Here is a 17,259-nt window from a genome sequence, read left to right as displayed (position 1 = left end):
TCTAGTGGCTATTAAAAATACTGTCTGCAAAGTTGATCAGTAGTTACAATTAACCAATTAATTTTTGTTCAGCATGAGTGAAAAAGACAGACATTAATGCCAAAAAAACTTATGAATTCAAGACTGAATGTATAGTGATGCCATGAGAAAGAGGGGGAAAAAATTTCACGCAAGCTTTCTTTAGAAGTCCCATTTTATTGGTACACATAGAGAATCAGATGGGCAGATGAAGCAGTGACCTTGTCTAATTCATTACCTGCACATGTATCATTACAAGGAATTTCCTATGCCACATTACATGGCAGCTTATATCTCTGTGTTTTAACCACAGCTGTTGCAATGGAATATTTATTAGTAAGACATATGTATAAACATTTTAATTAATATTGCAAAGCTCTTGACATCAGTCAATCACAATGAGTTCCCTAACTTCAGCACATTCTGTGATTGACTTGGATATGTTGTCTTCAAAACCCTTTGAGATTGCAGTAAAATGAAGTGTACAGTAATATGCATCCTTGTACCTTTTGTTACTCTGGAAACTTTAGCAGTGTTTCTTCTTCCTCAATTAAAGACTACTAAAATTGCAGTCTTTGCTCTTTTTGAAGCCTTTCTGTAATTCTAAGCAATCTAGCATCTTACCTGAAGCCCTTTGTATTATACTTTCTACTAATCCTAATGGACACATGCTGTAATTCCCAAGCTTTATGGCCACTTAAGGAATATTGGTGCTCAAGGGTGAATGGAAGTTATCTTAACATATAGTGACATGAACCGTATCCTGGAAAGTATCTGAATTGAAGAAGTATCAAGGGATAAATCGGTTTACTTAGGAATGCAGCGGATTATCTTTTACTAATTCAAAAGCAAACAAGAAAATTTCTTTTTAAGCCCTAAAACATGATGTTGGTAAAAGAAAGATGGAAGCTAAGGATATTACTACATTTTAGTTTAATGGAATAGGGCAATGTATGATCAACATTTAAAAGCTCCCTCAATGAAATGATGTACAAATTATTTAGAGACTATTTAGGACCATAATTTATTTCCCAAGTACTTAGAAATACCCCCTACTTCACAATAAACTCCCAAATGCATGGAAACAAGCAATTCAGGGAGAATACTGAGGAAAGCAGCACTTGCTTCCTAAATCCATCTTGGAGTTTGAACATTTTAGTTGAAAGTGTTACGAATTAAAGGCAACGTAATTCTTTTGCAGGGTAGGAAGCAAGTGAAAATTCCTCTTCCCACCAAATATGCCAGGTTCACCAACTCTTTTTTTTACTAAAACTTCATGCAGCTCCAGCTTTTCAAAACCAGATTCTTTATAGCCATCCTCCACTGGTAGCACCCATTTATCACAGATATTTCATGTCATAAAAAATACCAATCTAAGAAATCAAATATCTATGTACACTATAAAGTCTAATTTTTTCAGAGCAGAATCAAAATACAAGCTTACAGCAGTAGACAGCGTGCTAACACATGCTGCAGGTTGCATGTTGGCTTACCCAGAATGAGAAGTTACCATGCAAAATCTGCATTAACTTACATAATAGGTCCTTTTATATCAAATACAACTTTAAAAGTTTCTGTTATAGAAAGGGAGAAACACAATAACCAACTTCTATCTCATCTGAGGAATAAATATATAGTGGTGCATTAAATGCCTATTGATTTTACACCCTTGTAGTGGTGAAATTCCTTATTACCTCTGTAAGAGATATCCTACCTATTGTCCAGCCTCATGGACAAGAGGCAAGAGAAGCTAAAGAAACATCTATGTCTGCCCGTACTTAGTCATAAGTGACTCCAGTCAATGAAGAGACTTGTAGCATTATGTAGTATCTGTGGTCGTGTTTAAGTTCTAGGACTTTGAAGGCACTGTCTGACATGCAGGAAAACCTACCCTTTACCAGCAGAACCAACCTTTTCTGCTTCAAAAAGAACTGAGCTAGGCTAAATACAGGTGGGCAGCACATATTTTCTAGGGATCATGGTGTGGCAAAAGTTATAACAATGATTTTTAACTCTTCTACAGCTGAATAATTCATCTCAAATACAAAACTATTTTCCCATAGCAGTTTTACAAAAATAGCCCCAGCCATGTTTCAAGAGGTATATCTTTAGTCCTTAATTGGTGGTTGTACCCTCTAATGTGGTGTTTGGTTTTTTTCAACTTAGGCTGTTCCCAGCATATGCATAATCTGCTGATCTAGCCTAATGTTGCCAGTCTTGGACATTTTAATGCCTGAACTCACTTGACTTTGAACTGCCAGTCTCCATCTCATTAGTACTTTGAGCCCTTACCTCGTGTTTTTGTGTAAAATTTCTTGGAGTGGTATTTCTCTCTTTCACTTTAAAAGAATTTATTAAGTAACAGTAGTAATGGGAATTCTGATGTCTAAGAGAGCACCTGTTTCTGTTTGTCCAGTCTGTTGCTGTCTAATGCAAATATACCTTCATTTGAGCCATTATATGTACTCAGCTCCCTCTTCCAGAAGTTATTTCTAGCTCTTCTGAGACAGCAGTTCTTCAATAAAAACAAAGTTTTTGCCAATTTTCAGCCTAAATCTACTCCTGGACAATTACTAACATATATAGTGTGTTTCTTACAGGTCAACTTTATTCTTTGTTAAAATTCTCTGATGGTCAAAATTCTGCCAGGATATTCTATAAACTATTCTACTAGGTTAAAGCTTCAGGAAAAGACATAGTACAGATAAATACAGATTAATCCTTATTAATCCTCCTTCACAGTACACATTCTCTGTGGGACAAGTATTTAGCTTACACAGAAAACTGTAAATAAACCATATCTTGAGTACATTTTGCTGAAGTTTAAATGAACTCTACTAAACAGCCTTTTCCAGACTTTTCTCCTTTATTGTGATTATTTAAACTATAACATTGCTTTTCTAGATAAACATCTTCTTCTGGTCTTCTTTGTCTCTCCCTTTTTTCCTCCTGAATCCCCTTTGGTTTCTTTATTCTTGTACCTCATTTATTTTCTGCTACCACCACCTCATCTCATGTTCTTCTTTATCACCTAAATTCATCTTCGTAGAATTTCTTGTGAACAGCGTAAATGTTCTGGCATTTTTACTATAGAAGCATTTTTGACATATTTTTCTCTGTTCACCCTTATTTATTGTGATTTGCATCTTAGAATTTCTACTAATGCCTTTCTCAGGTACTACTGCCTGGATGCAGAGGCATTGTATTAAGAGGCACCAAGTGAGTGTTTGCCAAAGAGTGTGATGTGTTCTAAGTTTCACAAGGTAAGATAGGTTGGATGCCCAAGACATGGCTATGTCAAAAATACCTTTTAAAAGCTTCACTGCTGTGTAGACTTCAGAGCACAACTGAATCACTGAATTCATTCATCAGTTGAGTGAAAAAGTTTGGGATGTTTGACATTCTGTTTTGCATACACAAAGATTGTGTCCTTTTTTGACTAGGGAGAGACGATGTGAGGAATTCCAAAAGACGGTCCTCTAAAAATACATCCCAGGAGTTCCTAGAACTGATTGTTACATGAAACAGATAACAAGCACCACGTCAGATTCATTACTCAGGATACTTTTCAGAGGGACCTGCAGCTATGACATTCTTCCCTGTAGTCAAGTACAAAAGCACTGAGTAAATAGAGTTCAATATGCATTACCTCAGCAGCTTTCATGGCCTCGAAGAACAAGCCTGTAAATGTTACTCAGTCCAGTCCAAATTCACAGCTAGATGCTGCAATTTTTTCTATCTATAATTGCCTTGCTGCAATTCTGAGCTATGATTCTTCACTATGACTTATTTTTGAAAGAAAAAAGAAACCAAAACCTTCCAGCTATAGAGCTGCATAATAATACTGCATCACAAAGAATTTATTTTTCTTTTTGTTCTATCTCTTGGATACTTATGGCTAAGACTTTTGTTTGTCCATCACACATGCTCCCTTGCAGACTGCACAAGAACCAACACATACCATTAAAGAGAGCTCAGAATACAACGGAAGTATCTGACCAAACTGCAGGAAATACTCAGGAGAGTCCTGTAAAGAACACAAGTTGAGCCTACCAAATAACAAAATCTTAAAGTAATATTCATACAAATTTCAATGGTAGTAGAGCTTGTACTTGCAACACTGTTGCCTTTTGCCCAACCTGGAAATGAAACTAAAGATAATTTTAGTAAGGAGGTAATGTAAAATGGGATCGCTGTATCAAGACCTTCAGGAGCAGTTACGGAAAAACGTCCACAAAAGTTCATCCTTCACACAGGGGAGAGTACGTTTTTATAAGTTTTAGGAAATAGGCATAATTGATAAAAAGCATCAGTTAGGAGGACAAGTGGTGATGCAATGCCCCCCCCCAGGTCAAGCCCCTTCTCTGGAGGCCCCCTTCAGCACTAGTTGTACTTTGTCCATGGGAATGTATCTCGAAGAGTTGTTCTCTGCCTTGGTTCCCAGAAAGAACCAATAATAAAGGATTGGAGCCTTGTACCTTCTGGGGCTTGGAGCTCTGGAATTTGTTTTGTCTTTCTGCTTAGGGAAAGGCCATGGAAAAGTACTGGGAAAACTAGCTACTAACACAGTAGGTGACAAGAATTACAAATGTAAGTGTGAAGAATACAGAGAATATAGAAAAAAAAGGCAAAATCCAAATGACACCAACACAGGAAACCAATATTAAATTGCAATCAGTGATGTATGCACCACTTTCCTCACACTGCAAAACGATGCTAGTAGCAGATAAAAGACTTCAGAAGTTTAAGATTATGAAGATGGCAAGTATATTGTTAAGATGCCTCTAAAGACCATGAAAACTACTAAGCATGGAAGTATAATTTTGGCAGAATCTAAAGAGAAAAATATTACCGAATTGCTGTTCAACCATCCTAATCTGATATGTATTCAAATTAAAGTAATACTTGTTAAACAAAATTGTGTTGAAAATAGTTTTCAATTACTCTAGGTAAACTGAAAAATATATATACTCTAAGTCATGAGAGACCAAAAGGTTTTCCTTGGTGTCTCACAAGTTGCAGAGAACACTGAAGATATAATTTTTGTGCTGTGAATGTGTATTTCCTTTCGCTATTTGTGAAACAAGCTTAATTCAGTTTCAATTCAGTGATTCCAGGCTTTGGTGCATTTTACAGCACAGTTTGTTTCTCAGCTTAGCAGCTCGATTGCCAGTGTGCACATTCTTCTTCCACTACCTGGGAAAGGTGACTGAAGGAAACATCAAGTATCTGCTTTTGTTTCCTGGGGCCTATTGACAGAGACTGATTTGCATTTCAGAGTTTATTATAAGGCATATGGAGGTTGTTAACTCTTCATTACTCTATGCATTTGGCATGCCCACCCCACATACTACTCACGTGCTTTATTCTTGTCTTTCTTTCTGGAAATAGGCATTTCATTCTGTAGCTGAGATAAGCTGACAGGGAATGGCATCACCTTTGTGTTGCAAGAGCTTTGGAGCCTGCAGAGAGCAGGGACACAATCGCTATTTGGGACTGTACAACAGCAGTAGTTATGCCAGCGTTAAGCCTTGGAAAGTGTGGTTCATGCAAATTGAAGCTAATAACAATTGACAGGAATGAGGAAATATCTAAAGTTTAATACTAGAAGTCTTGTTTTGATATCCAGACTCTTACATCTATGTCAAAGATGAAATGGCCGTAACTGTAAAAGAACAAAACCCAAAGAAAAAGGACTTTAAAAATTGATAGCTTTTGTTTGCTTCTCTTTATCTTTAGCTTGCTTATAGCGATCCTGCCAAAAGAACGTGTAATTATGCTTCACAGTCTGACAGGTCAATTTTAGAAGATAATTTTGAAGGCTCAATCTTATTTAACTTCTCATTGCTTATTCTTCCCCTCTCAGGACCTGAACTCTGATTCATATTTGCACTTACTGATTAATGCACGTAAGCAGAAAATGTTGTGTAAAACATACATTTATTTAAAGGGTAATAGAAAATCTTACTTGAATTTCCAAACTTGATGTAACAATTCTGACATTAAATCCATATCATTCCACACAAATGATTCTACAGAATTCAGTTTTCTACGCAAACTGAAATTTACTGCATCCTACTGTAAAGGATTACAAACACAATCACAACTGAACTAAAAATTAGAGTGAAGAACTAGTTGCAAGGTTTAGTACTAAAAAACTTGAAACAGAAAAGTAGATTTTTTTCATAAATGGTCCATTTGAAGCGCTGATGTATGCAAATAGATTTCTCAAAAAAAAATATATATCCCATTTTACAACAGCATTGCAAAGCATAAATAAACCTGCTATGAAAGGAAAATCATCTTCTTGGCAGAAATGAATGCAAAAATAGACCAGCATGTCAGTCACTACTCGAACTGTCTGAACTGTTAGAAGATGAACTTTTTTCCTTTCGTCTCTTCTTTTTCTCCTTTTTATGATGCTTTCCTTTCTTAGATTTATGCTTTTTCCCCTTTTCTTTTTCTTTTTTGTGTGATTTTTGTTTTTTTGACTTTGGCTCATCCTCTTCTGCAGAACTTGACGAGGAAGATCTAGTGGAAAAAAAAATTTAAAAAGCAGATCAATATGTAATTAAAGAAGGAAAATGACACAATTTAAGTTGTCATATTTTCATAATGTCACAAATTGAAATTGGTTTAGAACTTAGTAGCATCCACTGGAAGGCTTATGATAGCTGAGTCTGCATGTTTAACTTAAATGATAACATTCCTAAAAGACTTTCATGCCAGAAAAGCAGTATGTTTATAATACACATTTAGAAATAATGGAATAGGCAAGTTGTTTGGGTTTTCAGTCTTTGAGAAAAGAAGGACCAAGAGCACAGACCATCAAAAAATAAAGTATGACAAGACAGAGCTTCTGCTTTTAAAAGGGCTGTCTTTAAAAGTGGAAGTTTGAGCTACTTAATGTAAATAAAGAAAAGGAAAGATGCAAATACAACAGGAAATAAATCCTGTTTTTTTATTTCCGAGGGACATCTTCTTGTGCTCTCCAAATACACTTCACAGTTTATGCCTTCCAGGGCAGTTTCTGGCATATTATCAATTGTTCTAATGACAAAACAGCAGTCTCATCTGTAGTCTCACTTAAAAAAAAAAAAAAAAAAATCCCCAAAAAACCAAGTCAGTCTACCAGCCAGAACTCAGATTCAAAACTGAGGTTTAATGATGTTTTCCTCTGAAACTGAGTAACACTGCTTTTAGGCTTCTATGTTAGCAGGTACATTAAAACTCAACAGCTGTTCAATATTACAGAGGTTTTCCTTTTAATAACTGCAAGTTACTCAGAGCACACGCAGGTGTGCTTACACATGCATGTGTGCACACAAAGAACCCTACAGTCTCTGAACTTCAGAGAGCCTTCTCACCCTGGTTAGGCTGGGGACCAACCCCACAATCCTCCTGACTTTTTCTTTTCCCATCACAGCTTGCCTAGAGTTGGAGATTCAGGGGGAGCTCTGCTTTCTCTGATCTGCAGACCTGCAGCTTGCTAGAGCTTTCAGACTCCTATGATCCTAATTCCATGTCAGAAAGCCTGGGACTCTGCCACTCAAAGAACCTTTACCTTACCATTATTTTACCACTACCTTACCATTAATCAGTTCTGACTGGAAAACTGAAAACTTTGCAAACAGAAGATGTACTGGCAAATAAAGCTGCATCAATAGGAGTATTTCCTGAGAAAACACAAGTATCAAAATTATTTCTAAAGCTGTTTTTTGAAATGAAAAGATGTGTGTGATGATTACCTTTTCCTTGGTCTTTTTAATTTTGTTTTCTCTTTGCTTTTTCTTTTCTGCTTCTTTTTTTCCTCCTCTTCATTTAAATCTATGGGTAGAAAGTTAAAAGTTTACAAAACATTTGTCTGAATTAAGATCAGCATTAAAAAACTAACTTCAATAGCAGTGTTCAAGTTACTAAAAATTCTTGTTAAAAGACTTTCTTTTCCTTCCTCCAAATTCTGGTTAGTATAGTAATTTCAGAAATATATTGCAGTAGCAGCAGGATTTCTATGTACAAATTACATTGCATTGACATTGATCTAAGCACTAAGAATGCAGGAAGACCTGTAAAATGTAGCAAAAAGACCTTTTCCTATACATTTACATCAGATTCGGGCTTTCATATCTGTTCCTCTACATTTTAACAGTTCTAGCATTTAACATATTATTGTCCAAGTCTGAAAACAAGAACAAATTTTAAAAAAATACTCTGTTAGGCTTCCCTGAATTACTTTCACACATCCCTGCTTCATGCTTCACAAACAGCAATGCCATGAGACACACTTGAGTTAACTGTCAATGTACTGCCTATAGAGACTGGCAGAAGAGTCACCCCTCATCTGGCTGTGTGCCTCCTGCCCTAGTGCTCTACAGTGTGATACAGCAACTTCACATTTCACTTACAAGCAATGTTTTCATGACATAGATGTAATTCCTGGCCTTAGATTTTTCTACACCAGTTCAAAAACCACTTTAGAACTCTCCAAAATACTGGCTTTACAATTTATCTTCAAAAGAGAGATAAAATTTTGAGTATTTCATCTTACTCCTATGACCCTTTCTATAAAGTTTGAATACTGGTGTAGTTATTCCTTTGCTAACACAAATAAAAATTATTGCTCTGTATGTTATGGAGTGGAACTTGAAAGATTTTAGTATGACATAAACGAGCAAATTACCTTTGGAGCAATGGAAAAACATGAATGAGAATGGGTGAACAAACAGTATTTTCTTAAGAAAATTGTGCAAAATCTTGAGAAGATGAGAAAACGGCAAAATTCTGCCTGGATAACTGACAGATGCATTTCTCCTTACAATACAGGTATCAGCCACAATTTGCAAAAGGATATATAATAAGCAGCAATATTAGAAGATCAAGTAAAAAGCTGTTTTTCTTGCAGATATTCATCTTCAATCAGCTTAGGACTGAAAAAACCCAACCTTTATATTCAAAAATATATAAAAAGTGTAAGTGTTTTTCCAAAGAGACTTGTTCCGAGAAAGTACCATTGCAGTACTAATTCAGCACTCTTGATAGACAGCCTATCCATTTCTTTTGAAGTGTACAGCTAACCATAGGGTTCTATCGATCCCTTTTCCTTCCTAAATAGCATCTCCTGTAGGAACTAAATGTCAGAGCATACAAGTGCAAGAGAACAAAACATAATGAAAAACAGGTGGGCAGACGAGAAGAATGTTCATTCATTTAAAACACACTGTGGTGGAGCAAACTCCCTTCTTACCTAGGTGAGCAACCTTTTTGGAGTCCAAAATCAAATAAACTCAAGTATCTAATAAACAACTCATCTATTCTCACTCTGACAACAAGTTGATACTCAGACCTTCCAAATATAGAACAGTACTTCTCCAAACATGAATGACTGAATTCCAAGTTACTAGCTGTTTCAGTCAAAATCCTACTTAGAAACTTAGAAGTTCAGGTGTAATGTTTCTCATTAGTTAGAAGATGTTTCAATTGCACATCGTAATCAAAAGACTAACTCAGAACATCCACATCATCTTCTTCTAAGTAGCTTCTTAGTAAAAGATCAATTTATCTCTTGTATTTAGGAGCCCCTTTTGAGATGTTCAAAAAAGGCACATTAATAACTTCCTATAGAAGGAATTAATCTTAATACTAAAAAAAAGTGGGTGTACCAAATCTCTGTCTGAAGTCTGCACACAAAGTAAAAGACCTATTTTTAAATCACAAGCTAAGAGAAGTAAAAGTAGTTATCAAAAAGAATAAAATGAGAGAGTCCCTGCACATCAGAAAACTATTATCCAAAACCCACAAAAAACACCTTACTCTTTTTTTCACGCATGGCTTGTAATCTCTGTAGTTCCTCTTCCTCGCTGTCTTCACTGCTAGTGCTGCTAACGTCTAGAACAATATCTCTTTGAGGGTCTACTCGGAGGAAGTTTCGACATTCAAATGTCAGATGACCAGCTGACCAAAATAAATATACAAAAAGAAAAATTACAATTTATCAAAAAACATCAAAAACTAAAGAATACTGATTTTTGTATTATTCAGTTTTGAGAAGTGGATGGAAAAAAGGCAGGCTGTGATCTGTGAAAGGGGCAGGAAAAAGCTTACTTTGGAAAAGTCTCCAAGAACTGTAATAGGTTGTGCGATGCTCTTCCATTTAATGTGTTTAATGGCTTCTCTCCTATTCTGCTAATTTGAAGATTTTTTTTAACTTTAGTTTTAATGATCTTAGACACTTTCTTAAGAAATTACCTGAAAACATAGCATGAAATATTTCAAAAACTGCACTATGTGTTGCATTGCGTAACTCCCTCTACTGACATTGTAGACTCCTATTTGCTTATGAGACATAATCTTTAACAACCAGTGCTTAATATGGACTAAACTACTGCCTGACCAGTATTTTTAGTTTTCTAAGTTACATCTTGATAATCATGACCAACTAGAAATGCTGTGCCGAATTTACTCATTGAAATAAAGTGAAATTTTAAAAAATGAAGATATAGTTAGCAAGACATAGTAATTCAAGAAGTAATTGAAATAAGCTCATGTTCCTAGTAAGAATGTTAAACTATCTACACCTTGAAGACAGAGATTTTAGGAACATGTAAACATGGATCATGTGATGTGACTACAAGTTTCATTCTCTTCCAGAAAGTTCTGAACCTTGCTTGCATGGAGAAACAAAGCACTAAATCTGTATTTATAGACACTGTTCTTTGCAAGCACAGATACACAAAGCAATTCATTGACAAAATTTGTTGCAAAACCTAAAGTGAAAGAATTAAGCAAGATTTTTCCTATCACCCATTTAATGCCCATAAAAAAACCCAAACAGCTTAAGTCACTGTGCTAAAAGTTCAAGATAATTCAGTACAAAACAGTGTTCATTCCTCCAATGCTCTAAAAACAAGAGTCAGTGACTAAAAATCTAAAATCTTCACTAAGACCTGTCTCCATTAATCAGGAAAGAAGTCACAGAAACTTACAATCACTGCATAATCCAAAGCATGAGCTAAATGCCAAATGCAGAACTTGAAAGCAATAAAGGTAGCTGTTTCTTGAAATACACAAAGCTTATACAGACTTTAAACTATTTTTTCTAGTGAATTAGATTGGACTTAAACTGAAGTGCCTGCCTCTTTGCAAGAAGAAGCACAAGTGCTCATCTCAGTATATATCAAAGAAAGGTACTTTCAATTCAAAATTTCTCAAGTAATTGCATTGAAATGTAGTATGTATGAATATAATAGCATAATTTTTTTTTTCTGAGAAACTCAAAGAGCATTGATAAGTGTGAGAAACCAGAGGATAAATATGAAATAAATAAATAAATAAAATAATATGGTTATTTAAACAGGCAAATGCCTGGGCAACAAGAGAGAATACTTCTTTCCTTTTTTTCCCCCTCTCCTCAAAAGGCAGTTCCAACCGACATCATAAACTGAAGAAAGCACTGTAATTTCATATTGCTTATTATACACTTACGGTAGCCACACTTCTTGCATCCAGCTCTGATATTATCCTTATTTCCACCTGAAAGAGAAAATGTCACCAGTTAGGTGGTGCTGAAAAGAACCTTCGACTTTCCAGTGTGGCTTGACAATGTCAATACAGACAGAAGTGATCACCTCTCACAAGTATTAAGTACACTAAGATCTCTTTAAAAATCTGTATTCTAAGGCTACTTTTCTGTGCAGTAATCTATCAGAATACCTTTGACTAGTTTAAACTGCTAGAGATCATTTATCCTTACATAATTTACTGCCAAATCCTAATTTGACTTACTGTGACCTTTCCACTTGTTCAGTTAAAATATGAACACAGTAACAGACATCTAACATTCCAGTAATCTGTAGCACACTACACAAATTCTAGCAGTGCGAGGATGTTGACAGGCATTCACTGGAAACTCTGAAGTGATTTATATTTTCCTTACAAGAACTGACTTTACAAGGCAATTAAAAGGACCAAACTAAATAAAAAAATCACTCTTGAAAAAAAAGAAGGGAATAAAAAAACAATTTAACAAATCGTTAAATTATTCTGAATCCAGATAACATGACACCAAATACAAAGAATTCAAGAAAACAAATGTGTAAGAAAGTGAGACAGTAACAGAAAAGTTTGGATTCTAAACAGGAAGAAGGATCTGAATAATGCAAATTTTAGGTATTGAAAGTGTGATTTTCCCATGTGAGACAGCAGTTAAGTTAAACAGACACAGTAGGACATCATTCAGGAGAAGCATCAGGGATTTGCCCCACCCCCTAAGAGATTAATACTAATTTTAATAATTTAAGCCATTGATAATGAAAGTGACAACTGAATTCCCAAAATCAAAGGATGCCATTCTATCTCCCAACTGAACAGGGCAGAAAAACCCCGGTGACTTAAGCAATCACATACTATCAGAAATAGAATACATTGGCCCCATTAATTTAAACTATGATTTACTGAAACAAGCACTATCTTTAGAAAATTCTACTCAAAATAACAAAAACCTTCGAACTCCAAGTTGAAAAAATATACCTTAGAAACTTGGACAACTCAGGTGTATGCCTCAAAGAGTACTGGAAAGCCAAGCAACAAAGACCCATACATTCCATTATAACAGGCTATTTTCTGCAGATCCCAAAACCTTAGTATTACATATTCCCTTCAAGGTCAGCAGCGTTCAGGTGCCTGCTTTTGTGACTATCTTTAGAAGGACACCCATGAGAGATAACGAGGTAGGGAACATAGAAGAAAGAGTCATAAAATGGAAATCAAAAGCATACCTGTATCTTACAATGTATCATCAGAGAAACACTCAAACCAGCATTTGCTTGTTCACCACCCCTTGAAAACAAGGTCACCCAAGCTACCGACTTTGTCTCAACTTGCTGAAATACAGAGTCAACCTCGTCCCCAACACATAGCTGTGGTATAGGTAAAGAAAGTTTTGGTATTCCAGCCAAGGGAGGTCAGCACAGTCATGTGTACACTAAAGAAATCTCCCCTGTAAGTTAGGATCTACAAAAAAGATACCCAGCAGACGACAAGAATGCAAATATTCTCATCAAATATTCCCACCAAATTCCTACGACTGAAGTTTTATTATTGTTTTTGGCTTTAAATAATAATGTTATAGGCAGGGGTTTAGACTAGATGAAATTTTAAATTATGAAAAGCAAACAAATGGCAAAGGCTTTCTTTCCCACTCCTTCTTCTTCCCGTATCTTAATTCTCAATATAATTAACAAGTGGCACAGAACTAAGGACTTCATTGACTCAGTGAAGTATAAGATTGAAAAGAAAAGTTTTGGAAACCTTTGAATGCAAACATGTCTTCCTCAAACACCCCTTCTAGAATGGGAAGCTTATGAAGGCCTTCTCTTCATCAGAGAAGCAGCTCACCAAAGCTCGGGCCTATTCAGCTGCTCTCGAACCAAGCACTCGCCGTTTTTCAGGACGAGGGAATGCTGTGAAGCAATGGCGATCATGTTCGGCCAACACAGACCTGATACCCGACAAATCGCGCAGGTGTTTCTGCCTGCCCTGTCTCACAAGAACAAGCTACTGGGATACAAGCGTTAACCCTGAACGACAGTGGAGGAGGAAAGCCAAGTTTGACAACCACCTTAGCTCTAACGTCAGAAGAGGCGATGTGAACGAACGCTGGGTCACCCAGAAGCTCGGGGAGGGGCCCTGCAGTCCCAGGAGAACGCGCCCGCAGCGCCCCCACGCTGCCCCTGCCCAGCACGGGCACGGCCTCACCTCCATCTCTACCTCCATTTCTACCTCCATCTCCATCTCCCCGCCGCTGGCCCCTGGCAGCGCGGACCTGAGCATCGCCCGTCGCCCCCCGCACGCTTCCCATCGCCGAGCACGACCGCGCACTCCCCGCGCAATTGTCCCAGTTCTGCACCGCCCCGCCGCTCGTTCCCGTCCCCGGGCTGCCGGGCCGGAGCCGGCCGGCGCTGCCCCTGCCCCGCCGCAATCCCGGGCGGGAGCCCCTCACCCGGCAGTGCCATCCCGCCGCTCTCTCCGGACCGCACCGGCACGCACGCGCAGCGACGCCTCTCCCCGCCGGAAGACTTTGCCCGGCGCACTCCCGGACTGTACCACTCCCAGGGAAGGCAGGGGGCCTCAGCACCCTTAGGGCGGGAACTACGGTAGGTCACCACAGATGTGTGGAGAAACCTGCAGATCTTTCTGAAAACACTCCCTTTCTCAGTCAGTCTGGGAGAAATTCCAGCCGAAGACTCTTTTAGTCATTCTTTCTTCCGGCTTGTGCAACTTCATCCCCCCTTTCCTGGGCTGCGTACAGGCGCCCAAGATGGCGGGCGGCTCGAGGCGGTAGGAAGTGTTGGAGGCAAAGCGGGGTCCAGCGTCGGCCGCGGGGGAGGCTTCGCCGGCCGGGCCGATCCTTTTCCCGCCATGAGCAACATCTACATCCAGGAGCCGCCCACCAACGGGAAGGTGAGGCTGCCAGGGTGAAATCCTGGAGAAGTTATCTGTTGCAGGGTTATGGGGGGACAAGCGAGAGGAACGCGAACTTAGGTGGTGATGATGATGATGATGGTGGTGGTGCTGGTGGTGGTGACGGTGATGGTGTTTGAGGGTGGGGAAGTCGTTGTGGTGGACTGGTTTGGTTAAAGTTACTTATTTGGCGCTGCCAGAGTCAAAGCACGAGGCATGGTGTCTGGAGATAGAACAGAACAGTCCTCGGAGCGTTTAATTAAATTTCTTCTATTCCCGGCTATATCTTAGGTCCTTAATTTTGTTATGATCTCTCATTGAATTTAATGATCTTTCTTTTAAGGGCGATACCTTTGGATATTTATGGCTTTTTTTCCCCACGTTGTTTCGTTATGGAAATGAGAAAGGGTGTCTTAAGTTTCTATAAAGTATCAGCCGCGTTATGTTATGTTATGTTATGTTATGTTATGTTATGTTATGTTATGTTATGTTATGTTATGTTATGTTATGTTATTACAGCTCTTATGTATCTTTATTTTATATATTGATTCGGAGCTGTATCTTCAGGAAATGCTAGTTAGAACTAACAGCAGCTACCCGATACAAATGCATACATCTCTTAAAAATATAACAAATTCAGATTTATTTATTAGGCAGTTATATTCTGTGATCAGTGACTAAGTTGCAATAAAACTGAGGCTGTTTTTATATGTATGTTTATAGGTTTTGCTGAGAACTACAGCAGGAGAGATAGATATAGAATTATGGTCAAAAGAAGCACCAAAAGCATGCAGAAATTTCATCCAGCTATGTATGGAAGGTAATGACTGAATGGGATGGGAGATGTGGAAATTAATTCACGTGCGATCTTTGTGCCCTTTCTGTAAAATAGAGATTGTAATTATGTTTTGACTTTAGTATGTCAATAAGTTTATTTCTGTTTAGAAATTATTCATTAGCACTCAGACAGTGTTTTCCAAGGTTAACAATGGAGCTGGTATAGAAAAAAAGTAAAAGTTTTGGATGTTTTTTTCAAATTAAGAAGATGACATCATAGTGAAACGTTGTCTTTCCAAGTCTCGAGAAGGCTTAGTTTCAGCAAATGTCTACAAAATATAACAACTTCAGTGTGTATGTGAAATGACAGTGACATTCTCCAAAATTCTCATTTCTGCATCACAATTTACACTACTCTTTCTTTTTTTTCTTTCTGACACTACTATTTTTTTTCTTTCTGTGAGTGTTCATAATGTTTCAGGTGCTGTATTTCTGTGTTGATGAAAGCTCTGTAAAACTTTCCACTGAAGTAGTGGGTACCAGAATGAAAAGCTCCCTACTGAGAAAACTTACAAAAATCTGTGAAAGATTTGATGCCTTTATATGTTTTCTAACTGGTGCTCTTCTCTCGTTTAAGCATTTATGGACTTGTTAAGAGTTCTTTTAGCCTTCATCTCTTAAACAAAAATAGCAGTCTAGGCTTTGTGCCTCCAGCACAGATCCAGTCTGTTTTGTATTCTTTTCCCTAATACTGAGACTTTTTGCAATGGTAAAGGAATTTCTTAGCCCGTGATAAAGGTTAATGTATACTCAGTGGGCTTTATTTCCTTTCTGATTTTTTTTTTAACAGCTGTGTAGCATCTTGTGTTTTATATAATACATTTAAGTATTTCTCATTAATATCTCAGTATATAACCATCCATGATGTGTTTAGTTATGCTGCAACATTTGCATGCCCTACTTTCTCTTGCAGCATGCTGCAGATTTATTTTCATTGCTTATTATTATTATTACTATTGCTATTACCAACCAGGGGATTAGTTCAGGTAAAGTTTTTATTCCTTTTGTTTTCTTGTGATCTTGTAACCTCTATCGGTTAGATAGATAGCTAAAAGAAGACAGCTTAGTGAGCAAAATGTACCACATATTTCATTTTGCAAAAATTAACGGTTTAGGTAGAGTATAGGTGATGAAGGGTGTTCTGTGTGAGTGAAAGTGCAAATCATCTGTATATGAATATTGCTAATGTTGTGTGAGAGATCTCCCCCAGGACAGAGCACAGAGTATTTTTAGTTCTCCTCTTACACTGATGTGTTTTGATAGTGTCATTCCAGTAATAAAACTTAAAAGCTGAAAAGACTGTAATTCCTCGAGATCATCTTGTCAGTGATGGGCAGGATTTTTTGCAAAAGGAACATGTGACACCGCAGGGTATGATTTCATAAGACAGTGGAGATCAGAAGGGAACCAAATAGAAGCCAACAGCAGAATCTAGTTACGGAATTGGCTTTCTGGAACTTCAATCTCTGGACATCACTGCATGATCTATGAGAAAGTTTCAGTTTGGGACTACTTACATGTATTTAATGTCTTATTCGCTTTTCTTTTTTTCTTTTTTTTTTTTTTTTAGAGTATTACAATAACACAATATTTCACAGAGTAGTGCCTGGCTTTATTGTGCAAGGGGGTGACCCCACCGGTACTGGATCAGGAGGAGAGTCAGTCTATGGAGCTCCTTTCAAGGTGCATATTTATATCTTACACATTAATTTGTTTGTTATTCTCTATCCCTTGTTCTTCCTACCAAGTTCTGAAAAATCGAATCTTATGTGAAATGCATACATGTGCAGCAGTTGCCTTCCTGGTGCTGCTTCTGTATGTTTGAATATGCTCTTCTAATCTGAGAGTTCTTTGATCTAGCTGCTGTGGTATAATGATGAACCTGGGGGCTCAGATCCTGAGTGAAGCTACACGCAGGCTCAGCAGCTGTGTTCTGTTCTGCCTGAC

General features: G+C 37.5%; 2 protein-coding genes across 3 annotated transcripts in view; one reads left to right on the top strand and one right to left on the bottom strand.

The window, feature by feature from the left end:
- Positions 1-5,939: 5,939 nt before the first annotated feature.
- Positions 5,940-14,092, bottom strand: SREK1IP1 (SREK1 interacting protein 1). Its single transcript, XM_014881418.2, has 5 exons — positions 14,015-14,092; positions 11,500-11,547; positions 9,829-9,969; positions 7,767-7,845; positions 5,940-6,549 (listed from the first exon to the last, which is right to left on the bottom strand). The coding sequence occupies exons 1-5, from the start codon at positions 14,025-14,027 to the stop codon at positions 6,360-6,362; spliced, it is 471 nt and encodes a 156-aa protein (XP_014736904.1). The 5' UTR covers positions 14,028-14,092; the 3' UTR covers positions 5,940-6,359.
- A 216-nt stretch (positions 14,093-14,308) lies between these two features.
- The window catches only part of CWC27 (CWC27 spliceosome associated cyclophilin), a 97,206-nt gene continuing 94,255 nt past the window's right edge, over positions 14,309-17,259 (top strand). Inside the window, exons 1-3 of one of the 2 annotated variants that reach the window (XM_014881396.2) lie at positions 14,309-14,475; positions 15,199-15,295; positions 16,883-16,995. In XM_014881396.2, the coding sequence (XP_014736882.1) occupies positions 14,434-14,475; positions 15,199-15,295; positions 16,883-16,995 (252 nt within the window). In that variant the 5' untranslated portion in view covers positions 14,309-14,433. The remainder of the gene's footprint in view (positions 14,476-15,198; positions 15,296-16,882; positions 16,996-17,259) is intronic. The other variant, XM_088156092.1, reaches the window with a different exon arrangement.

Source organism: Sturnus vulgaris, chromosome Z (genome assembly GCF_052056855.1).
Source record: "Sturnus vulgaris isolate bStuVul1 chromosome Z, bStuVul1.hap1, whole genome shotgun sequence".
Taxonomy (NCBI): Eukaryota; Metazoa; Chordata; class Aves; order Passeriformes; family Sturnidae; genus Sturnus; species Sturnus vulgaris.
Note: the sequence above shows the minus strand (reverse complement) of the source record. Positions and strands in the feature narration are given on the sequence as shown.